General features: G+C 40.7%; 1 protein-coding gene across 1 annotated transcript in view; it reads right to left on the bottom strand.

Moving 5' to 3' along the window:
- Positions 1–26,097, bottom strand: part of LOC119782907 (adhesion G protein-coupled receptor A3) — a 282,681-nt gene that overhangs the window by 41,971 nt on the left and 214,613 nt on the right. Inside the window, exon 16 of the mRNA XM_038284112.1 lies at positions 11,431–11,554. Within this exon, the coding sequence (XP_038140040.1) occupies positions 11,431–11,554 (124 nt within the window). The remainder of the gene's footprint in view (positions 1–11,430; positions 11,555–26,097) is intronic.

The raw sequence follows: 26,097 nt of genomic DNA, 5'->3' as shown, positions 1-26,097 counted from the left end.
CATTGACTGCTCTCTGTGTTATCTTCCGCAATGGTTGTTAGTTTTTCCCGCCTCCGCTTAGTAGGACGCAGATTAGTAACGTTTAGTAACATTTGTCAAGTATCAATGACGTGTAGGTCGGATGAATGCGACCTGGCCGTACAGACACAGGTCGCATTTGAAAAGATCAGATACGTATCGGATTCAGGACCACATATCCAAGTGGCCTGGGTCGCATTTGAAAAAATCCGATCTGTGTCGTTCAGACTGTCATAAAAAGATCTGATACAGGTCACATATGGGCAAAAAAATCGGAATCGGGTCACTTCAGGCTGCAGTGTGAACGTAGCCATAGACAGCCAGACACAAATAGAATTCATAGCGAATAAAACATTGACTGTGTTTTGAGAAATAAACTTTCAACAGTTTGAGGAGAAAAAGTTGGAACATTTAGCTGTGTGTTGGGTGTCTGATGATTGTGTTTGTGTTCTGGGAAGTGTGTAGAATCGAGATCAGTTATTTGAGTCATTGCTTTAAACTTGAGTAAGCTCATAGCAGCTTCTCTCGGGAGTGGCAGCCTAGTGGTTAGGGCACAGAGCTTTGAATCCTGAGGTTCTGAGTTCGAAACCCTCAACAAACTGCCACTCTGGGTCTCTGAGCAAGACCCTTAACCCCCAATTGCTGCCCAGGGGCCCCATGATGGCAGCCCTGCTCCCAAAGGGGATGGCTTAAACGCAGAGGCAAATTTCTCCAATGTGAGATCAATAAAGTTAAATTATTATCCACATATGAGAGGATAGATGAAGTGAAGACTTGGGTTTCAACCTTTGAACCTATCAGATCAAACTGTGGGTTTTGTTGCAATCTGTTTTTTTCTGTTTATTTTTTTATTTTTGTTTTGTATATAAACTGAGAAAGAGCAAAGATGGGCTGATAACCTCTTAAATCTTCAAAAACTAACAGGTGACTGAGCAAAACAGAGGATTTATTGAAGATAACTAAAGGAACTACTATACCACATGTTGTTCCTGCTTGGAAAGAGGCGGGTTTTGAGGGCAACTAACACAGACACCGCGACCTCCCTCTTCCCAGACATCTCCTCAAGGTGAAGCCTGAGGCTTCTCTAGGCAAGGTTGAGAGGCATAGTCCCTCCAACATGTCACAGGTCGTCCCCTGGGCCGCTTCACAGCATGGCTGGAAATCCTCCAGAGGAAATCATCCAGAGGCTCCACCACAGCTGGCTCCCCTCGATGTGAAGGAGCTCCTATACTCCAAGGTTAATACAGGGTACGGTGATAATTGAACTATACCGATTATCCAAAACAGCAACAACTAGCTCAACGACTCAGCCAGCAAACAGAAAGCTAAAATTATACCCACTGGCAGCCCCCTTCCTGCATGTTTTTAGGCCAAAAGAGAGAGAAAAAAAATCAAGGATGGGGAGTTACCAGAAGATCTCGGCAATTAAGTAAATCAAAATGTCCAAGATGAAAGAGAAATGTCCTCGTTTTTCCTGCGACAAAAATACTTTAACACCGAGCTGTTGTCACAACAGCTAATAGGACTGAACCAGCTAGAAATAATGAAATACCCCTGCAAAACAGATTTTTTTCCACTTCAGTATGAAAACAATGAATATAATCCATCTTCTCAGAACAATAATATTAAAAGAAACACAGTTAGATTAATTTAACTCAGCTTCCATTGTGATAGAATAGACGCCACAGAACTACAGATTTCTTTGAAAGAGCAGAGAGCAAAGAAAAGGTACAGGGCCAGAAAGTTTATCTAAAGATTCATTAAAGCCAGAAAAATTTATTTATAGACTAAACTGACTCTCCAGGAAAAGGGCCTGCTCTAAATCATATTCTTAAATATTTATAAGCCTCGTACAGTAAGTCCCAAACAAACATTGTCAGTGATTTGAATGACCTCTTAGCTGTTATATGTGTTGATTAATTATGTTGACTTATTTTGAGAGACTTAAGATTATTGTGTGTATAAAGTATATTGTATTTACTATATTGTATGCTTTATATTTGATATAGCTATATATATATATATATATATATATATATAAAATTTGTCTACACCATCAACATCGACTCAAATTCCTTGTAAGTACAAACCAACTTGGCAATAAACTTGATCCTGATTCAATTTTTGCATTAACAATCCTTAAAGGTATGGTAGAGGATTTTTAAAAGAACCGCCCTCTCTACTTTAAAAAAAAAAAAAAATGCACATCCACAACCCTGTACCCACTCAAGAGAGGGAACACCTATTTAACACATGCAAGAGCATGCACAAGCCCATCTGTTTAAAAGGTGCTGTTCTCATAGCTCATACAAGTTTTCTATGTCTGAACATCCGCCCTAACCCATAAATCCCTAAAGTACTATATAGAGTGGGTCCTCTACAGTGGACTATAAATCAAACTCAGTTAAGACAGAAGTGCAATAGAATTATGTGATTTGCAAACATACAAAATGGGATATATTTTGCACCTGGTCAACACAAATGGTCTAAACCATTGTGATTTCTGTAACTGATACTGCCATCACTAAAGACTTATTAGTTATTTTTGATGCAATGACTCAGTTATTCAAAGAGACAATAGAAGAAAACACATTTTAATGGATGACTCTACAATTGTCAGATTTTTTTCTTCTGCCTCCACTTTGTACTGTAACTCCATAGATAAGCTGATATAAATCTTTTTTCCCAATATCCCAGAGTGCATTGATTCAAATGTTCCATTTAAAGTGAAGGGCGTTTCAGGAAAGAATAAGTCTTGGTGGTAAAGTGCCTCCCCAGTCAGGGAGTCCGGACTCCAGGTACTTGCAGCATCTATCAACAGAGGCTCTACAGGTATAACTTACAGCAAAAAAATGTATCTGTCTATACTAAGATAATTAGCAAAAATGTTAATGATGCTCATGCCTTATTTGCTTAACTGAAAAAAACAACAACAAAAATTAAGTCCCGTACCAAAATGATCTCCAGCCAGACAAAATTTTTTTTTAAATTTCACTAGAAAAACTTAGAAAAAGATCTGAGCTCAATGTAATACTCACAGCTTACATTAAGAAAAATGTGCCTAGTATAACATCTGATTTAACTCAAAAAATAAATACATCTTTGCTTTTGGTTGTTTTAACCCAGCGCTAAAAACAGCTATTATAAACCTGCTGTTAAAAAAAGTAATTTGGGCAAGCTGATACTGATGTCAAGCCTCCACTTCCGTATTTCAGCAGGTAAACAACTTCCTATCAGTAACCAGGTGCTTCAAATACCCCTCCTGGTCAAAATCTATGTGCCCCTCCAACTCAAATTACAAACAACATTTCCAACGTTTTATAACAACGTTTCCATAGCTATGCAGACGACACAAAGCTGTACATTATGATGTTGCCAGGTTAACCCATTTAACCACTGGGCAAACACATAGAAGATACTCATTTGAGCCCAAAAAAATATGTAGCTAAATAAAAAAAAAAAAACTTAAGTAATAAATCTTTGACCAAAGAAAGAACATTTAACATTGATCCTGCAAGAGCCCCCTTCTGGCCGTCAATTTGGCGGGTGATATTTTTCCCAATGAAACACATGAGTAGTGATTATGTAATCGACTGAGATGGTTCTAGTGTGCGATATAAACCCATTGTGGATATGTAAACCTTTTAGTTCTTATGCTCCACTAATCTGGAACAAACTCCCAGAAAGCTAAAATGTTAAAACCTTACGGACGTGATCTTCAGAAGATATGCTCGTTTTAAAACAAGTGCAAACCCCAGAGCAGATCTTGAAAAAGTGATCTGTGTTTGCAGTTTGACAGAAAGCATATGCAAACCCTTTTTTGTGTGTATGTGCCTTCATCAGTATACTAATAATTTTAAACATTTAGCACATGCAAAGCAATTTTCTAAAGCTGAAGTTCAATTTTGGCCACAATTTTGAGTAAGTTTTTACAAATTCTGAAAGTCAGGTGCAAACGTACACAAAAAATATATGTTGTCGTTCTCACAAAGGATACATTGGTACGATGTCAGACAATGGAGAGCAGTTCAGTGTGCATACAAACATAGTTTGACCTTTGGAAATAAAAGTAGAATGATATTGATGAAGAGAAAACATCAGTGCAGGTGGGCAAAAATGAATTATTATACATTAAACTGAAACTAAATTGAACACTTTTTAAAGTCTTTTCTGTGGATAAAAGTAACAAAATGTGAAAGATGGCAACTGTTTTGGAAAAATTGTCAAGGGCGGTGGATGTGGTTGTGGACCCAAATGAAGAGTAGAAGGAGGAGAGGAGTTTTTGCTGATTTAATGAAGATGCAAAGTCAAAGGAAGGAAAATCCTAAACCAAAATAAAGCAAACCAAAAACCAGGAGACTTCAGGGAAAACACACATGTACTGTGGACCTGCACAGGAGCTGTATATATGGCAGACAGAACAAAGACTAGGCTAATCAGCTAACTGGGAGCAGGTGTGGGTGGAAGCAACTAGAGAATAGGGGAAAGGAGACTGGCTCAAGCGGGCAACAGAGAACAACCCAAAAAATCAAAACACTGCTTAAAGAACATAATGACCAAGAAAACAGAATGACATAAATAACTGGAAACTCAAAAGTAAATTTAGAGTCCAAAGAGAGCCATAACAAAAACAGATCATCAAATATAGTTTGTTTAAGCAAAAGCATTTAAGAATACACACTGGAAAAAAAATCTAAATCTATGTATTTTTTTTCTTAAAATAAATTTTTTTTATTTAGGAGGTAAAAGAAACATTTTGCCAATGGAACAAGACAATTTACACTTAAAATAAGAAAACACAATTGCATTGTCTAATTTAAAGTGCATGTTATCTAATTATCTTATTTTAACACTAAAAATACTCATTCCATTGGCAAACTATCTCATTTACCTACTCAAATTAAGGGTAAATACACTTAATTTAAAACATTTGTACTTAGTTCTAGATTGTTTTTTCAGTGCACTAGTTGCTAGGCAATCCTAAGATCCACATATTAATTTGTAAATAGTGACATTATCACTTCCCTCCTCTGTCTTTTTTTCAGGTAAATATACAATGCATTAATAAGAACTAGTTTAAATTGAGGCACCAAACTTAGTTCCGTATATTTAGCTTATTGCTCCAAGAGAGCAGTTAGTAGGTTTTTGAAAGCTGCTGTAATAAAACCGTCCATTTTACTCTTTTGAGAATCTTTGCAAAGTTTAATAAGGTTCTGGGCTTAAGTTGGCAAAAGTTGATATTACTTGCTGGTAATTCAACAGAAATGATCCCTTTGTAATTTGACTATGTGCAGACAAAAATGGCAATAAATGTAATATTTGCATATTGCTTTGGGCATTTATTATTACTAATTAGAGCAGCTTCTATTTGAGCCCCAGCTTAAAATCATGTAGATAGAAATGAGCATAATCTAAATTTTATTTTTTGCTAACATCAGTGTAAAGGAAACTCAACCATTTAGATTGTTGGGGAAAAGTACATAGTTTTGCATTAAAACAATAAATTCACAATTTATATGTCCAATTTTTGCAGCCAACGTAAATATCCTTTATCCAATAAAAGGCTGCTGTTGTAATTCTCTTTTCAAAGCCAGGATACATCTAGTAGAAAATCTATTTTTACAAGATGAGCAGCATCACTCAATTTCTCTGCCACTGGTCAGAAATTCCTGAATGAAACGTTTAAGCCTGCAAAGGTTTGCTTACAATTCAAAAAAACTTATGGTTGAGTTGCCAGGTGTTCACTTCCTGTCACTTTAGAATGGAACCACATATTTTCATATCGTTAAATTAGCAGGGTGGTCTGAAATGGTGGTGAGCGGATGGGTGGATGCATTTTATGACAAAGTTCAGCCATTCTATGACAGTTACTCCAGGAGGGACGACATGACAGCTGCTAAGACAGCCCAGGAGAAGCTGGGTAGATTTCATCAGGTAACAGTAGTCTTTACTCTGTGGACTGAGGGGACACCTTAAGTGCCGGTGAAATCAAAAGAGACAGCTGAGTCCCAAATGTGCTGCAGCTCAGAAAACAAGAGTGAACAAGGCCCACTGAAACAAACAGGGACTGACAGAAGGCAGCAAAAACTGACTGGAAAATAGAAAAAGGCATGTATGTCATTGTTTGTTCAAAGGTAAACTAAACCCTCCAACTGAGCTAAGTTGAGAAAGGAAGAAACTGCAATACCAAGTTCACAACTTAAAACAGGTATTAGAGTCTTTCATAGGTTTTTCTTTGTGTCTTGTAAGAAACTGATTTCAAATAATTAAATTACATTTTTGAAACAAGTCAAAACAAATACTGGTTTCCATTTTTAATGTTCCTTAATGTTGTTATGTAAAGAAACATTTTCATATACTTAATGGAATTACCTCAGACTTCACCTCCGTTTCATCTTTATGAACGCCTAAAAATAGTAAATCACTAGCAGGCACAAAAGCATGCCCTGTTTCAAATCTGTTCTGACAACTAAATTTTCTGTGTCGCTCCGTCTAACTCACTCATTCAACTTTGTAGGCTGCAGAGACAAGAGCACCAAAACTGTGATCACTCTGACAGTACAATGTAGGCAAGGAAGTGGATGAATTCTCCAAAACAAGTTGGTAACAAGTTAGAGTACGAGGAAGCACTTTGTCTTCATTGCTTTGTTTTTTTATATTTAATAAATTAAAGGGTGTTGTGATCTGCCGTTTTGTAGTTTTTGGTTCTGTTTAAGTTTTAACTTTGGGTTTTCTGTTCTGCTTTGATCTATGTTATTATGTGTTGTCAAGATTTCATATCATTTTTGAATTTTTAGTTTAACTCTAGTGGGAGATTAATTTCCTTTTTTTGGCATTTATTTACGTTTTGGTCTAAGTTTTTATATTTACTCTATCTTTAGATTAGTGCTGAAACAATTAATCAGATTAATCATGATTATGCTATTATTGAAATAATTGTCAACTAATTTAGTAATCAATTAAATGTAAACTGGAGTATAGATGCTGAGTTAGAATTCAAGGACTGCGTCCTCGGAAGGCCAATTTCGTAGGCCTATAACGTCATAGCGTGGCACAGAGTCTGTTCAGATTGCAAGACTCCTCGTTATGCGGTCAACAAATGCATCCTCTTTATGCCAATTTTGAAGGACATGTCCTGTGTATCCTATTGAGCATTGTACATCCCATTTTTCATAGCAAGTCCAAGAAAGCTGGCTGCTCCGTGCTCAGAGAAAAAAGGGACTTTGTGCCAAACAGTGGTGAATATTCTAAGTGCAATTTAATATAATAGAAGTGTGTGATTAGTTCAGTCTGAAATGAGTGAAAATTGTGTTTTTAAATGGTTATTGAGTCAGATATGTGGTGGGTAATGTTTGGTTTATTTAAAGGTTTTTATCCCAACACTGTGTAAACAGAGGGTGTAAAGGTCTGAAGGACGCCATTTATGTTAAAAGGGAAAAAAAAACCTTAAACAGAGGGGGTGGACTCAGGTTTCAGCTCTCAAAAAACTATAACGCAGCGATACAGTTGATTCCTTCCCAATACCCCCTCAACCCCCATCGTTATGCAGGAGAACAAAATGTCTTGCCAGGTCAGCCAGGCCAACAATGACCCTTATTGACTGCCTTTACAAAGGAAGGGGCCATCCGGGTATTGCAGGCCAATAACGACCTTGACGACTCCCATTATTAACTGGTGGAGCTGGTTTTCCAGTTTCTATTTGCATGTTTTCGAAGTCATTACAAGGCTTTTGTTGGGCTACTCTATAAAAGCTTGAACTCAACGCTAATCCAGAAATTATCAGAGATGGGAAGTAACGAAGTATTTGTACTTCGTTACTTCCCATCTCTGTACAAGTTGTTACTGTATTCAAGTAGATTTTTCTGATATTTTTACTTTACTTTACTACTTATTTTTATGGTGACTTTTTACTTCTACTCCTTACATTTTTACACAAATATCTGTACTTTCTACTCCTTACATTTTAAAAAATTGGATCGTTACTTTAGTTTTGAATAATTTCAATGGAGTTACCGTTATTATTTTTCACGTCATTAATACCAAATTCAATCTAATTGGATGGGAATCTACGTTGCATTTGACGCACCACTACAAGATGAATCGACAGATTCGGCGGTATTCATTGGCGGCAAATCATTGCAGCTTGGTGGCGGTGGCGTTAGCATAGTAGCATGGACGACGAGATGATTGAAAATGAACACAACGGAGATCTAGTCCTATTGGCAGACATCCATTTAAAATGTAGGCAACGGCATGAAAAAAGTGGTTTCTACTTTTACTTTTATACTTTAAGTAAATTTACAAGCCTGTACTTTGTTACTTTTACTTGAGTAAAGAAGTTTAATCAGTACTTCCACTTTTACCAGAGTATTATTTAACACAAGTATCTGTACTTTTACTCAAGTATGGAAAGTGAGTACTTTTGCCATCTCTGGAAATTATTAATTGAGAAAGCTTCCTGGATGGGAAGCGACACGTCTTCAAACTTGAAAAACAAACCAGTGGTTTGTTTTATAACTTTAATGTTTTGATTTGCAAAATAATAATTATTTGCAGCCATGCGTTAGATTATGTTCCCATATGGCAAATTGGTTTTCTAGCTTATCCAGTGTTTTTCCCATAGTTTAGTTTTTACTTGGTCACTATTAGTTTATTTTCCATTTTGTGTAATCTCACCCCTATTCTATTTCCCCACATTGATTATTTGTTGCTCTCATTGCCCCCTAATGCCACTCTCCTTTTCCCTCCGTTTCTTTCTAGTCCCCTCTCTGCACACCTGCTTCCCATTCGGTCGATTACTCCATTCATTGTTCTGTTTGGCACATATACTCCACCTCTGCAGTTTCTTATTTCTGAATTCACTTCTCTATCACTTGTATGTTTTGAATTAAACAGGAAAATTAAGTATTTATTATATAAATTGTAAGATATTTTCTTATTTTTTTAATGAAAGTCAATGAATCTTAACAGCTATTTATCCGTGGTGGCCAAATCAATACTTCCCCAGGAAATCTTTTACCTGAACTACTTCATCAATGAAGTGTAAAGGTGCTGCACCATTCACACCATTCACACCAACAACAGCTCCCTCAACAGAAACTTAATAATTAATCCCAAGGAACTTTGATTACATACACTATATTGCCAAAAGTATTTGCTCACCTGCCTTGACTCACATATGAGCTTAAGTGACATCCCGTTCCTAATCCATAGGGTTCAATATGACGTCGGTCCACCCTTTGCAGCTAGAACAGCTTCAACTCTTCTGGGAAGGCTGTCCACAAGGTTTAGGAGTGTGTTTATGGGAATTTTTGACCATTCTTCCAGAAGCGCATTTGTGAGGTCGCACACTGATGTTGGACGAGAAGGCCTGGCTCTCAGTCTCCGCTCTAATTCATCCCAAAGGTGTTCTATCGGGTTGAGGTCAGGACTCTGTGCAGGCCAGTCAAGTTCATCCACACCAGACTCTGTCATCCATGTCTTTATGGACCTTGCTTTGTGCACTGGTGCACAGTCATGTTGGAAGAGGAAGGGGCCAGCTCCAAACTGTTCCCACAAAGTTGGGAGCATGGAATTGTCCAAAATGTCTTGGTATGCTGAAGCATTCAGAGTTCCTTTCACTGGAACTAAGGGGCCAAGCCCAGCTCCTGAAAAACAACCTCACACCATAATCCCCCCTCCACCAAACTTTACACTTGGCACAATGCAGTCAGACAAGTACCGTTCTCCTGGCAACCGCCAAACCCAGACCCTTCCATCAGATTGCCAGATGGAGAAGCGCGATTCGTCACTCCAGAGAACGCGTCTCCACTGCTCTAGAGTCCAGTGGCGGCGTGCTTTACACCACCGCATCCGACGCTTTGCATTGCACTTGGTGATGTATGGCTTGGATGCAGCTGCTCGACCATGGAAACCCATTCCATGAAGCTCTCTGCGCACTGTTCTTGAGCTAATCTGAAGGCCACATGAAGTTTGGAGGTCTGTAGTGATTGACTCTGCAGAAAGTTGGCGACCTCTTCGCACTATGCGCGTCAGCATCCGCTGACCCCGCTCCGTCAGTTTACGTGGCCTACCACTTCGTGGCTGAGTTGCTGTCGTTCCCAAACACTTCCATTTTCTTATAATACAGCTGACAGTTGACTGTGGAATATTTAGGAGCGAGGAAATTTCACGGCTGGATTTGTTGCACAGGTGGCATCCTATCACAGTTCCACGCTGGAATTCACTGAGCTCCTGAGATCGACCCATTCTTTCACAAATGTTTGTAAAAACAGTCTGCATGCCTAGGTGCTTGAATTTATACACCTGTGGCCATGGAAGTGATTGGAACACCTGATTCCAATAATTTGGATGGGTGAGCAAATACTTTTGGCAATATAGTGTACTTCTATACACTTCTGTCAGACTCTGGGGCCTCAATCTCAAAATGATTTGTAAAAAAGGACACTACTGAACAACAGCCCATCCCTTTTACACCATAGTCCATGGAAAGCATAATTTAAGTTGTCTCTGCTCAACCTGTCTTAGTACTAAGAATGTGACAGTTCAGTTGTTTGTGGAGTTTGTGCAGTTCACACTTTGTTAATCTCATCTAAACTCTTGAACAGGTGTTGCCTCACAATCCCCTCAAAGCTGTGGCATTACATACTGGTGCTTCATCTTTGCCTTTCCAATTAAGTTTTTCAGGAAAATGAACAGATATTAATTTTGTAATAATTTAGCTTCTTTGGTAATGAGTTTTTATCGGTTACCCTCCTTGTGAATGGTGTCAGTGGCTCTCTGTGGAAAGCTCGTCAGATCAGCAGTTCCTCTTGTGATTAACTATAGACCCTAACCCATACTATAAATACTTATGTCACCTTTGTTCTTTAGAACTGGGGGGTCCCTAAAATACTATTTATGGGATACATTTAAAGGAGTGGTGTGTAGGCCATAATAGTGGCATTTTGCCTAAGGGTAACACCATGCCACGGAGCCATAAGCATCTATTTTATAGATTCTTTTTTAATTGGTTTATTTAATATTTCAAGAAACAAAAATTCAAAGTGAGAAAAAAAAAGTGCTAAAAAAGCTAAAAACCATAAAATTAACTTAACCAATTGTGATTTCTCTTTTTTCAGAAGCTGTCACAAAAACAGAAACAAAACCACAGGATTACACCAACCCAGGTAGAGCACAAAATGGCATAATTATCACAAATTATTACGGTTTGTTATTGTTGTTCATTTACGATTATGCCACCACAATACTAGTGAAATGCCATACACACAGCTGAAGCATAGCAGCATAAAACCAAGGCTCCTTTGGGTTCATGGACTGCACACATTGACCTGGTTGTTGACACATTCACAATCTCTTTTCTGGAAAGCTTTGAAAGTGGTGCCAAAAAAAAGAAAAAAAGAATGCACTTACTGCTTGACAGATGATGGGGTATTTGATTCGATTGATGCCACCAGCAAACACAGCGAAGGTCAGGGCTGTGTGGAAACAGAAGTTGAGAAGCATGTGCCATCCCTTTCTACTGATGCGGATGGCGCTGTAAGAAAAAAAATATATAAACCTGAAAATTAACAGATGCAGCTCATGTGTTTTCCATAAAATGTGTTCATGATAGACAGCCCATCAGTCTATTAGCAAGCCATTTTTTCTTAAACTGCCCTAAAGGAAAATCCAGTAAAACTGCTCGCTGAGGAGTGCAAACAGGCGTGCACCGAAGCACAGTTTCTCCATGTGGGCTACACACTGAATCATATAGTTCTTCCCACACCATTCTCCCACATGTTCTGCTCTTTCAGTTTTAAATAGCCTTGATGTTTAATAGACTTTGTCATTTTTGAAAAGTAGGCAGGAAACTGTCTGTTTATGTATTCAAATTCAACCAACGACATTGGTATACTTTTTAGATTTGAGTTCATCGGCCATCAAGACAGGAGGGTTTGTTAAACTATCGACTGTGGCAAATAAGTTGCAAGCATTGTTAATGATTTTGTTTGATAAATCTAAGAAAATAAATATTCTCTTGCATCATTTAGTTGTAAAGTATATATTTAAAGTCTCTCCTTATAGAATCTGGAGTCAATCTTTTCACCACCTTCCCTTTTCGGCACTCACTGTTTTCTTTTCTCACTGCTGGAGGACTATCCCATGGGGATTTCATCTTCACAGAGACAAATTTTAATTTAAGTGGAGCATTGGAATCAATGATGTCTGCAACTTCAGAATGGAAATCATCAACCAGCTCATCTACTAAGTTACAGGGTAAAGTGGAAGCAGAAGGATAAACCTGGGTAATGTTTTTAATTGTATCATCCATGATAACACACTTTCTTATAACATATTTTGATAATTAGATCAGTGGGAAAAAATGGTTTCAAAGTTAACAGAAAAATTATCTGAGCAACATCAATAACATAAACATTAGAAATGTTTAGACCTTTACTGATTAACAAGTCCAAAATATGTCCTAGATTATGAGTTGACTGTTTCACATGTTGAGTCAAATCAACATTTTGAAGTGTGTCACAGTTCTTTTGTATATCTCTGTTCAGCATTGTCAACATGAACAGTAATGTCCCCCACAATAATTAAGTAGTCTTAATTAGCATATATCACAGATAAAAGTTTATTGAAACCATTCACCTGTTATTTTCTATAATCTGGAACTGAAAAAATTAAACTACATGGGTTATAAAAGTCAAGACATGGAAGACAATGTGGATCCAAATAACAACTTGTTCTATGACATTGTTTCATTCATTTATTCATTAAAAAAATTATTTTGACTTTGGGGGTCTTTAAATATTCATAAACATGGCTCGATAGTCAAAAGATTCAAAGTCAACCAAGATCACTTTTCTACATTTTAGTGAAACATTAAACAGAGTAATGAGACCTCTTCCATTTTTAAACAGCCAGTACTGATGGAGAAAATTGTTACTGGGAGGTTTGGTATCCAATTTCCTCTAGCAATGTATCTGTTATAAACAGATCAAGATTTTGATGAGTAATTACATCATTGATTAAAAATGACTCCTTTTTTTGTGTCCTGTTTTGCCAATATAGCTCTGGGAATTGATGTCCAAGAGCTAGCTTTGCTTTGATAAGCAGACCATTATGACTGTTGCCATAAGGTTCCGCTTGGTACTTGTATTTGCAACTTAATGAAAATTATTTAGGGAGTGAAATCATGTACAACAGAGACAGAAAGAGATGTGAAAAAGAAAAAGAGGATAAGAACTAAAGGGAGAGAGAAAGAGTTAGAGACAGGAAACAGCGCATGACAAGTGAGAAAACAAAACAGCAAAAATAGACAACACTGAAGATGTACAATAACTCCTAGATATCTGCTTCTACGCCTCTTTAGGACAAGAGGGACAGAAAACAGAGAGCATAAAAACTGCTAAAAAAAAGACATGAGACAACTAAAGTGAACATAAAAAATGGATTCCAGGGCAGCTAGTATCCCTTAGGTATCTATGTGAGTGGAAGGCAAAACAAATGGTGATTACACAATATTATTTACGGTGGAATATAACTGTAGCTGGAGCTTAGAATTAAGTATTAGAGTGCAACCGTGAATACCTGAAACAAAACCACTGTGGTACTGTATATATACATGGGCGGGGTGATGTTTAAAGGATTTATGAAGCTTCTTCAGAGGTAAAGTATTCCTAATAGCAGGTGTGGGTGGCTCCAGACACCCTACAGAGCCGAGAATCAATGAAGAGGTGAAATAAGCCCCAGATGTCAAACGGCACCCCAGAGCACTGCGACACAAGGAGGGGAGACTTAGGGATGGCCACACCCACTGGAGGAGGGCATATGCAAGCACCCAGGTAGTGACTCACGAGGGGCCAAACCCAAAACGGCCCAGTCCCTGAGTTGAACAACCCCAGAGACTGTAGTGCAGAGGATCACTGAGCACTAGTCTCGATCGGGCCACAAAAGCAAGCCTATGAGATCCGATGGCGACCGGTCACACCAAAGGTGGACACAAATGAGAGCCCAGGGATTTGAGTTTCAGGGGCACACCACCACATAGTGGGGACCTCCGAGGGCCAGGTGGCCTAGCCCTCAGTCTGACAAGTAGACCGAGAAAATTAACATTAATCCAGTCACATTCACTCACTCTTACACCAATACGGACGTATACCGGCACTCAAAGTAGACCCACACAGGGGCAGACACTAAACATATTCTTATACTCCTCATACATACACTATCCTTCGGGGTCTGGGGACCATCCCCCTTTGGGGAATAGGGCCAAAGACCCAAGAGGAGATCCATGGACCCCCGGTTTGGTAAGGGGGAAACAATGGTGCAACGACAACAATAGGCCTGTACGCAAAATTTTCTGGGTGGACCCCATATGAAGTACAACACGTGATAACGGTTCAGGAGACGGCAACAGTTCCATAAATCGGCGAAAAAGACACAATTATGCAATTCTCAGTAGTATATGATCACACATCACACACTAAAAAATAGTGATTGCACACCTTGAATGGAAACCATTGGTGACAGCACACCACCACATTTTACAGACGTCCCAAGTTCCAAAAACTAATTTCAGGGAGAGGCTTATCAAATCAGGCTGAGCTGCATCCAGGCACGGTGGTTGTATCCAACCTGCCACATATCCCCCATAAGGGGAGCTGGGTGGCTGTTCTTTGTTCCACATATTGAAGGTCCTGATTGCCAACACAGCTATCTTTCTTTGCATGTGGAGGAGACAGAGCCGACAAGTTTGTCAGTGTTAGTATTTCAATCACGCTCATGACTGGTATCAATGCAACCCTAATATATTTTTAAACCATTGGAGCAGGGATCACCAAAACGGCACCCGCAGGCAACAACAGGCCCTCAAGGTCCACAAGGGGTGCTCTAAGAGTCTTCTGAAACAGGGCCACTCACCAGTGGGCTAAGTTTGAAATTTTGTTTAATCTGTTTCACATCTGTTTTAATCATTTATAGAGAATTTTATCAAATTAATCATAAAGCAGTTCAGCTTTTATAGATTTAAAAAAGGAAAATGTCTAAAGGAAATTTTTAAATTAAACAATACAAATATGTTTATTATGCATTAGGTTTAGATGACCCCTCAAGTTCAGTATTGGTAGCCCTTCCTATGTCTCAGTGCCCATGAAGTAGCTCTAAGCCTTAAAAGGTTGGTGACCCCTGCATTGGACAGTCTGAATAGGTATGCAAATCTAAACAGCCTGTATGAAAAGAAATTATGATAACCCTTTTTCTGTTTTGCATTCAATCATCCTATTTTTGCAACTAAAGGGCCAAAATTTTCAAGTGTCAAAAATAACCTGCACCTTTTGCTTTCAATACTAATAACGATTCTGTATTTGGAAACAAAAAATGAATAAAGAGTTGGAAAACGGCTTGTAACTGAAAGCCACTAAGTAGCTTCTTCTTTTTTTTGAATCTCATTTTACCAGGTGACAGATAAGTACGAAAAGAGTTTGCCAGTGTTTATTACTTGGACATAGTAAAATAAATCTGACCAAAAGATTGAACAATGACATTATTCTTACTACAACTTCCAGCTATGATAATGTATAGCTGATATTTACACAAAGAGTATCAACATATTCTCATTATCAGTTCGTATGAAATCGTACGAAAAATTATGCACACTATTTCGTACGTTTTTGGACGTTTTTCCTCAAAAAACCACATCAGTGCGCATGAGCTGGCAGACAGAAAAAAAAAGCAGATCTGCGGACGGACGTAAAAATGGGAAAAACAGTGCAACAGTGCAACTTATTCATGTCTCTAACTACATTGATTGCTGTTTTATATCTTAGGGTTAGGTGTAGGGTCAGGGTTAGGACTAATTGTATTTTAAATTCAATGTTCTTGAATGGTGCGTAAGATGCGCATACGAGGAAAAAAACGCCCAAAACGTACGAAATTACGGTGCATAACTTGTCGTACGATTTCATACGAACTCATAATGAGAATACGCTGAGAGTATATAGCTGAATTATTGTTTCTGATGCATTTTCAGGAGACATTTTTTTAATTGTCATGATCCTACCCTTTGTGGACTTTTTGGTTCTGTTTGAGTTTCTTTTTAAGTTTCATTTGCATTTTCATTAAAGTCATTCAGTGTTTTCTTGATTATTGTTTCTTATCCATTTTGAGGTATTGCAGTGGTTTTCTAGTTGTAGTATTTAAGTAGTGTTGTTATTTTGTGCTGCTTTCTGTTGTACTCTTATATCAGTCTTCTTCCACCTGCTCCCAATTAGTTGATCATCCCCAGTCTTTGTCCTGTTTGGCATATATACTCCTCCCCTGAAGTTACTGTTTGCTGTTTCATAGTTGTTTCTTGTCTCCTCATGTGTGTTTTCCCTGACATCCCCTGTTTTTTTGGTTTTCTGTATTTTGTGTTTGGAACTGGCTTCTGTTGCCTCAAATTCTACATTAGATCTGCAAGAAACCACCTCAGCATCCGTCTCTGCATTTGGGTCCCCTAGAAACCTCCACACAACCTGACATTAATAGAGACTCACAAAGAGCAATGGTCGCATATAAGAAAATGTTATAGACATAAGAAAACAAGTCTGGAGCTCCTATCCCGGCATAAGGCGTCCATGCTAAATTCAGTTTATTTGCATAAGCAGGTAGATCTAGATTTGAAACTTCTCCAGTCTGTGACTGATGGTGAAATGGAGGCTGGAGAATGTGGGAAGCAATAGAGGCTAGTGGAATAAAGGGGGTAAAGGGGCAAATAAGTGCTGCAGTACAGCAGAAAAGCAAGGGCGTCCTTGAATCTGGTCCTAATAATGATTGTCTAGTAGGAGGGCATGGAGCTTCGCCGAAGATCCTTCCTATATGAATTTACTAATGTCTTTTAAGCTTAATTTTTAAATTATACTCTTTTAAAGAAGCACATTTTGTTACATCCAAAGAAAAAAAGTAAATAAAATAAAACAATCAATCCACCTGGTTGTATAGCCCTACCGCTTTTAAGCTCATTCTGACTGAACCATGTGACATTTTTTTGCTCTTTAACCACTTCCTAAAATTCAATGAATAATATATACATACAGCATTTCTACCCTTCAGGTAGTTCATTAACAGAGTATAAAACCAGGCAAGTTCTTTTACAGTATGTTGCACCACATATTATTTCAGGCACATGTATTACTATGCCTGCAGTGTTCCCACACAACTTCCAAACCACATTTCATAATAGCTACAATAACTGGTCAATGTATGTTTTGTTATAATCTTGTTTAGAATGGAAATACATTGATATTTCTACTGTACAGGAGAGAGACAGAGAGAGATTAGGACAATAGAAAGGGAGGAAAAAAGATGGATGATGAATGGGAAAACATGAAGAAAGACAAGATAGGAAGGACGGAACAGAAAAATTTAAGTGGAAAAGCAAGGAGGATAGCAAAAAAGAGAGGGAAGAAATAAGGAAGAACAAAAAGCACTATACAACTAAGTAAGGGTACAATAATAAAACAAAGAAATTTAATAAAACAAAGGAATGTACTGTAATGACAAAGAAGAAAGTAGCATACAAGGAAAAGAAGAAAGAAGGTTATAGGGGATCAGAGGTGAAGCAATTGGGCATGAAGAAATGAAGGACAGAAAGGGTAGGGATAATAGAATACAAAGAAGAGAGGGATGAAAGATAGATAAAAGGAAGCAAGACCTGTTATGATTCCTATTTGTTGTTACTCTGAGTTTTCTGTTATCAGTTGTTTTGTTTTTATTTTCCATTATCTTCAAGCATTCTTTAGTTACTCTCTGTTGCCCCCTTGTGATTGTTTTCTTTTCCCTTGGATTCCCTCTTGCCAGTTCCACCCACACCTGCTCCCCATTCAGCTCGTTAGTCCTTCCTTTGTTTGGTTGTCCTTAAATACTCCACCTCTGCAGTCACTCAGTGCTGGTTCCTTCTTGTTGCTGTGCTGTCTACTCTGCTCGTCTCTCCCCGGCTCCTCAGACTCGTCTTTACCCTGATGTCTCCATGATTTTTGGTTTGTTTTATATTTTGAGTTGGATTCCCGGATTTCTGCCTCTGCTGCTTTTTGGTCTTCAATTAAACCTTTCAGAACACATCCCTGCTTCACTTGTCTCTGCATCTGGGTCCTCAAAGCAACCTCACCACCCATTGCTGACAGAAGGAACCAGCCAACATGGACCCAGCAGAGTCAAACTTGGCAGGAAGCATGACACACTTCCTGGAGAACTGTCGGTTCACTCTGGACAGGATTGCCACTCTCAGCCCTCCCTGGAGACGGGTATGTGCTGCAGCCGACCTAAAAAAGATTTTAACCCCCCAAACAACTCTCCTGTCATCCCTAGGGTTTCTGGTAATTTTAGAAGAGGTGGAGTGGAATTACAAGGCTGCTTTAGCTGAGCTTTTTAATAAACCTCCACCACCTCAACCTCAATCACCTGCAGCGGCTGCCTGCTCAACCTCTCCATTAGTTCCTTCCACTTCTCCCTCAGCTTCTACAGACTCTCCTCTGCCAACTGCTCCCTCCAGGCGTAAGCATCGCCGGGGGAAGAAGTCCACTCCCTCTCCGGCGGGTCAGCCTGACGCCTCCACTCCCTCTCCGGCGGGTCAGCCTGACGCCTCCACTCCCTCTCCGGCGGGTCAGCCTGACGCCTCCACTCCCTCTCCGGCGGGTCAGCCTGACGCCTCCACTCCCTCTCCGGCGGGTCACCCTGACGCCTCCACTTCCTCTCCGGCGGGTCAGCCTGATGCCTCCACTTCCTTTGGTCAGCCAGCTGCTAGCCTTAGCTTCCCCCATAACCAGGTCAGTGTCTCCCATAGTCTCAGTCGTCACCTCCATGACAAACAGCTAGCCCCATCTACTAAAAAACTCAAACCAGGTCCACGTATTACACCCCCTGCAGTTAGAGCTCCCCATATTGAAGAATCTCAGTTAAGGCACTACTTTTATGGGGAGAGGGAGGATCTTTTTCCTTTCCTGCCACCTCCATCAGCTCCTAGCCAGCCAGATCCCCTAGCTCCAGAACCCATTAGCGATCCAGTTTTCCTAGCTCCAGAACCCATTAGCGGTCCAGTTTCCCTAGCTCCAGTCCCCATTAGCTGTCCAGTTTCCCTAGCTCCAGTCCCCATTAGCGGTCCAGTTTCCCTAGCTCCAGTCCCCATTAGCGGTCCAGTTTCCCTAGCTCCAGTCCCCAGTAGAGGGCCAGTGTCCCTAGCTCCAGAGCCCAGTAGAGGGCCAGTGTCCCTAGCTCCAGAGCCCAGTAGAGGGCCAGTGTCCCTAGCTCCAGAGCCCAGTAGAGGGCCAGTGTCCCTAGCTCCAGAGCCCAGTAGAGGGCCAGTGTCCCTAGCTCCAGAGCCCAGTAGAGGGCCAGTGTCCCTAGCTCCAGAGCCCAGCAGAGGGCCAGTGTCCCTAGCTCCAGAGCCCAGCAGAGGGCCAGTGTCCCTAGCTCCAGAGCCCAGCAGAGGGCCAGTGTCCCTAGCTCCAGAGCCCAGCAGAGGGCCAGTGTCCCTAGCTCCAGAGCCCAGCAGAGGGCCAGTGTCCCTAGCTCCAGAGCCCAGTAGAGGGCCAGTGTCCCTAGCTCCAGAGCCCAGTAGAGGGCCAGTGTCCCTAGCTCCAGAGCCCAGTAGAGGGCCAGTGTCCCTAGCTCCAGAGCCCAGTAGAGGGCCAGTGTCCCTAGCTCCAGAGCCCAGTAGAGGGCCAGTGTCCCTAGCTCCAGTCCCCATTAGCGGGGCAGCTTCCCCAGCGCCTGAGCCCAGTAGAGGGCCAGTGTCCCTAGCTCCAGTCCCCATTAGCGGGGCAGCTTCCCCAGCGCCTGAGCCCATTAGCGGGTTGCTTTGCCTAGCGCCAGAGACTCCTGAGGCCATTAGCGGGCCGTTAGGCCTAGCGCCAGAGACTCCTGAGGCCATTAGCGGGCCGTTTAGCCTAGCGCCTGGGACCCCTGAGCCCGCTCAGAGTCCTCCTGATATCCCCGAGCACACAAGTAAAAGACTCTCTAAAATAAAGCTCAGCGGGTGCTCCAAGCCTCCACGGCCCCTCAGCGGGCGCTCCAAGCCTCCTCTGAGGCTGTTCCAGTGCCGCAGTCGGCGGCCCCCTCCGAGGCTGTTCCAGTGCCGCAGTCGGCGGCCCCCTCCGAGGCTGTTCCAGTGCCGCAGTCGGCGGCCCCCTCCGAGGCTGTTCCAGTGCCGCAGACGGCGTCCCCCAAGGTTCCTGCAGCTGCGTCTGAGACGGCGTCCCCCAAGGTTCCTGCAGCTGCATCTGAGACGGCGTCCCCCAAGGTTCCTGCAGCTGCGTCTGAGACGGCGTCCCCCAAGGTTCCTGCAGCTGCGTCTGAGACGGCGTCCCCCAAGGTTCCTGCAGCTGCGTCTGAGACGGCGTCCCCCAAGGTTCCTGCAGCTGCGTCTGAGACGGCGTCCCCCAAGGTTCCTGCAGCTGCGTCTGAGACGGTGTCCCCCAAGGTTCCTGCAGCTGCGTCTGAGACGGCGGCCCCCAAGGTTCCTGCAGCTGCGTCTGAGACTGCGCCGCCGGCCTCCTCCTGGGGCTCTCCTCCTTCAGAGACGGCGTCGCCGCCGGCCTCCTCCTGGGGCCCTCCTCCGTCCTCCTGGGGCCCTCCTCCGTCCTCCTGGGGCCCTCCTCCGTCCTCGCCTCCGGCCCCACGGCCGGCCTCCAGAGGCCCACCTTCGTCCTCGCCTCCGGCCCCACGGCCGGCCTCCAGAGGCCCACCTTCGTCCTCGCCTCCGGCCCCACGGCCGGCCTCCAGAGACTCTGTCACCTCGCCTCCGGCCCCACGGCCGGCCTCCAGAGACTCTGTCACCTCGCCTCCGGCCCCACGGCCGGCCTCCAGAGACTCTGTCACCTCGCCTCCGGCCCCACGGCCGGCCTCCAGAGACTCTGTCACCTCGCCTCCGGCCACACGGCCGGCCTCCAGAGACTCTTTCTCCTCCCCGGCCACATGTCTGAATTCTAGAGACTTTAGGTTCCCTCGCCCACCTTTTGTGGGTTGTTTTGTGTTTCTTGCCCTCCTTCCTGGTTTCCCCCTCCGCCCACCCTGGGTGGGTTGTTTTGTGTTTCTTGCCCTCCTTCCTGGTTTCCCCCTCCGCCCACCCTGGGTGGGTTGTTTTGTGTTTGGGCTCCAAGAGCGTCTGGTATCCGCCCTTGAGGGGGGGGTACTGTTATGATTCCTATTTGTTGTTACTCTGAGTTTTCTGTTATCAGTTGTTTTGTTTTTATTTTCCATTATCTTCAAGCATTCTTTAGTTACTCTCTGTTGCCCCCTTGTGATTGTTTTCTTTTCCCTTGGATTCCCTCTTGCCAGTTCCACCCACACCTGCTCCCCATTCAGCTCGTTAGTCCTTCCTTTGTTTGGTTGTCCTTAAATACTCCACCTCTGCAGTCACTCAGTGCTGGTTCCTTCTTGTTGCTGTGCTGTCTACTCTGCTCGTCTCTCCCCGGCTCCTCAGACTCGTCTTTACCCTGATGTCTCCATGATTTTTGGTTTGTTTTATATTTTGAGTTGGATTCCCGGATTTCTGCCTCTGCTGCTTTTTGGTCTTCAATTAAACCTTTCAGAACACATCCCTGCTTCACTTGTCTCTGCATCTGGGTCCTCAAAGCAACCTCACCACCCATTGCTGACAAGACCACATTAATCCTGCCCTGCAAAATACTTAAATAGAATTCCAGACTTTTTCATACATTTTCAGACTGCATAGAAGCTGTCAATGTAAATGCACTTTGTGAAGTATGTGACAGAGCAGGGCCCATGCAGCCCTGAGCTAAGCACTCAACCCACATTATTGCTTTTCAGCCAATTGTCACACGGAGTAGACAGACTAAATAGGTCAGACATTTCCAAGGTATTTTTGGGGCTGAGTAAATTACAGGTCTATATAATATTTGAATTATTATCCTATATTTGTTCATTTCTACTTTCATTCACTAAATGAAACCCTGCTTTGGTAATCTCTCCTCCAAAAATGGAAGAGTAGAGCTCCGGCTGCACGTGAACCAACTGTAGATGAGGCAGCAACTCAGCGTTTGAGCCTTGAGGCGTGTCTGGGGCTGGGCTTTACTGGTTTGTGGAGAGGGGAGGGAGAATTAAAGCTGCTGTTTTCTATGCCTCGGCAGAGTTCCAGGTCCATCCAGCAAAGAATGCATAAATCAGGATGGCTGCTGGCCTCTTTGGAAAAGGTTTCATAGGTTCTCCTGCAGGCTTTCATTGGGTCAAGTACATTAACCTGGCAACCCTCCATATCTGCATTTCTCAGGTTTGGAAGGACAAAAACGGGCCAGACTGCATCTGCTCTCTCACCTCAAAACAAACTACCTCCACAAATGCAAGAGGCAATAAAGCCTGGGACTGTAAAATAACACATTATGCATTGAGTAGGTATACAGTAGCAGAGCCAAACATGCTGCTGATGTCTCATAAAACCAAAGGGTCAAGCACAGTTACAAGCTGCAATGGAAGTGGTTACAGTATGATGCATATTTATTATGAAAGAAGAGCAGCAAAGGTGGTGATAAGTTAAGACTCTGTGGTTAGCATGAAAAAACCCATTGCAAAAGACTAGTGCTGGGCAATATGGAAAAACATAATATATATCGGAATATGCTCCAATTAAGTAAGTTTTCAGCTAGTCTCTAAAATAAAACAATGTTATTGTTTACTTTTTTCAACTTTATTTTGAAGTGACATTTATAAAACTGTCACAAATGAGAAAAATAAATTGCAGTGCAGCAGTATATATGCATCAGATGACAACAAATGAGGCCGAGGTACCGTAACAGTAGTCTTCACATCTTTTCTTTTATCCTATAGGTATTTAAATTAAATAACCCAAATACGGTCTCGGAATCTCTCCTTCTCAGCTTCGTACATGGGGATGATGCCTTTACACATGTAATACGTGATGGCAACTGTGATTTGTTTATGGCACTGCGAAGGTTTCTCATACGGGGTGAATCGTGCTAATGACTGTTATCTTCGGCTGGCTATGGTGTTTATTTTGCAACCTATTCCCGTTGTTTCACAACTTGCATTACCTCGCACTTTTGGATCCTTATGTATTCTTTTTCATGGTTCTTCTTTTGGTGATAGAAGAGGTTTGTTGTGCTTTGCCATTGGGCGAGGGAACAGCCTTGTAGCATAGTTTGCAACTGACCGTTGTCTGCTCCGTGTTGGACTTCTTAAATGCAAATTGTAACCAAATCACAGACGTACCCCCTTTTTTTGGTGAAAGTGCTTCATCTTGGGCTGCCTGTGTAGCTGTCACTGTTTGTTGCAACCACATGTTTAAGAATTCAGCCTCCTGTGTCTCCGTCTTTCAGCTCTCATAAGTTAATCCTTTAAAGCCCGATCCAAGAAAAAAACAAAACAGAAAATTCCTTTATTTTGGTTTGAACTCCTTATTTGGCCTTTTAACAAATCATGTAAAAAGAAAAAACAAAAATAAATTTTTTATATTAATAATTTATTACTATGCGATAAGTCAAGATTATTTTCTGCCCTCTGTTATCAGGTATATCTGATTGTGTACAATAGTATTTTGAGCAAAGTTTTTACCATTAAATTATGCCAAAGGTGTCAGAAGCAAAACATTTCAGAAACCGTATGTATCAAATACGATATGTTTGGATTATAGGGTTAAGTAACGTAAAGCATGTAACAAACCCGCATGTGAGCCACAAGCCGTAAAGGAGCATCATGTTGTAAAACCACAAGACAGCACATCTTAGTGAATAAAAAAAAAATAAATCTTGTTTATAACTTATATAAGTTTTATTTAGGCTATGTGACTTCATTAATACGCTCCTGATAGTCTTCCTTGGGAAATTGCAGGGATATGAGATTAAATGGTGTTAGAAATGATAGAAACTAGAATTAGCAATAAAGACACTTTTCTATCGTCTGTACGATAGAAAAGTGTATCGTCTTATCGCCCAGCCTAAAAAGTACAATCTCTAGTCTACATCTCTTAACTCAAATCTACCATAAGTGGAAGTGCTAGAAAGTTGTGATCTAGGGTACTTAGACAAAAGTAAGATTTTCTATTCCTGCCACAATTTTAGAGCTGTTGTTGGCAGCAACATGCTAAAAATGTTACACCTATTTATATTTGACCATTTTTTTTGTCTTTTTGTGGTTTAAATTACCTAGATCGATACAAGTTGAAAGAGACTAAACTTGGCTCGATTTGTTTCTGTTAAGAGTATTACAAGACATCTAAGATATGTTATGTTCATTTTCTATTTTTTCTTCATAATCTCAATAGATTCTTGAGATGAATGTACGGTTGTGGCTGAAAATGATTTACAAAATTAACCCTATAATGCCAAATGTATCGTATTTGATACATACAGTTTCTGAAATGTTTTGCATCTGACACCTTTTGCAAAATTTAATGGTAAAAACTTTGCTCAAAATCCTATTGTACACAATCAGATATACCTGATAACAGCCAGTAGAAGACTACACAAAAGATAATCTTGATTTATCACGAAGTAATAAATTATTAATATCAAAAATATATTTCTGTTTTTACTTTTTACATATTTTGTTAAAAGGGCAAATAAGGAATAAAAAAAAAAAGTAATTTTCTGTTTTGTTTTATTCTTGGAACGGGCTTTAAAAGGTTAAAGAAGACACAAGATCGAGCTTTCGGTTGATTTTAAGTAGTAAAAACATCTTTGAAACAATACCGTCATAATCTTCTGTAAGCTCGAACCAACTTCTCCGATATGAGTAAGATTACAATTTATATCAAAATCTGTTGTCATGTCTCCTGGTTATTTAATACATACAAGTTATGAAGTGTTATTTAAACAGTTTGTCCCGAGTGATCGAACCAGAGAGATAGAGCTTCAAGGTGCATGCAAAGAGCCTATCTTTAACGATAAAGTCATCGGTCAGAGAGAAAGTGAAACACTCCAGAAAATCAAACAGAAAAAAAAAAAACAGACACTAAAGCAGTCAAATCCAAAGTAGACATGTCCAGAACAGAAACGTTTTATTTGGAAAAAAATATCATGAATGGAGATAGAAGAATATTCAGACAAGAACATACTGTAAAAATATATAATCTGGAAATTCCTCTGGACCATATTGTAGACAGCGGGAACTTAAAGTATTTGGTCACTATTAATTTTGCTCCCTGGCCACTAAATTATGGCTAAAATAACAGTGTATAATGTTCATTCATGCAAGATTTTATAGAGGAAATGACCACAGATCTAATGGGCATAAACTGCCACTAGGACATGCAACAAGGGATGAAAGAAAAAGCAAACAAATCTTTTATATTTTGTTGAATACAACTAAAAAATCATGGGTTATTACAACTTATAGTATACAATTATGCACAATTTTGTATCTGTACCAAAAATATTTCACTACAACACATTGTGTTTCCGTTTTTAAGGTGACAAATGTGAAAAGGATCAAGCATAACTTTACTAAGCAGCTAATAGTTCAAAAAGGACATGCCAAAACGTAGCATGTGAAGATGCATATGGTCAAAGAGCCAGGAATGCATAGGGTTGCTCTGGCTTGGCAAAACCTATATTGATCACTTGCTGTAATTTACAAGTAGCTGCATTCCACTACGAAGCTGCTAAAGTTTTGACAATTATGGTAACAAGATTAACATGATTTAAATTGAGATCTGATCTTACAGTGAATTTAAGCTATTTGTTACCTTAGGTTGGACAGCACACCAAATACATAAAATTAGATGTAAATGTTGCTTGTGCAACACATTTTTAAACAAAGCTTAAATCCCCAAGGCAGAAAAGATGCTAAACTAATAAATACAATTTCCCTAGAGACACCTGGCATCAGAAACGTTTGTCAGGGGCTGCAGTAGCTGCAGCTGAATAAAATGATAAGAAATAAGAAGTGAAATTATCTGGTTTTAAAACTCCTTAGAGAGAACCAACTGTCTCAAAGAGTTTAAAAATAAACATTTAGCTTTTGGGGGTCAGTCTATGTGACATGCACATGCAGTGACAGTAAAGAAATGCAACAGTACTTTTGAGTTTTCATATCAGGAGAAAAATGCTGTGTTTCGTCTCCTATCAGAAGTCTTCTTAT

This window comes from Cyprinodon tularosa, unplaced genomic scaffold (assembly GCF_016077235.1).
Source record: "Cyprinodon tularosa strain WSP-4 unplaced genomic scaffold, ASM1607723v1 ctg199, whole genome shotgun sequence".
Taxonomy (NCBI): Eukaryota; Metazoa; Chordata; class Actinopteri; order Cyprinodontiformes; family Cyprinodontidae; genus Cyprinodon; species Cyprinodon tularosa.
The sequence above is the reverse complement of the archived record's forward strand: the minus strand, read 5'-3'. Positions and strand labels throughout refer to the sequence as shown.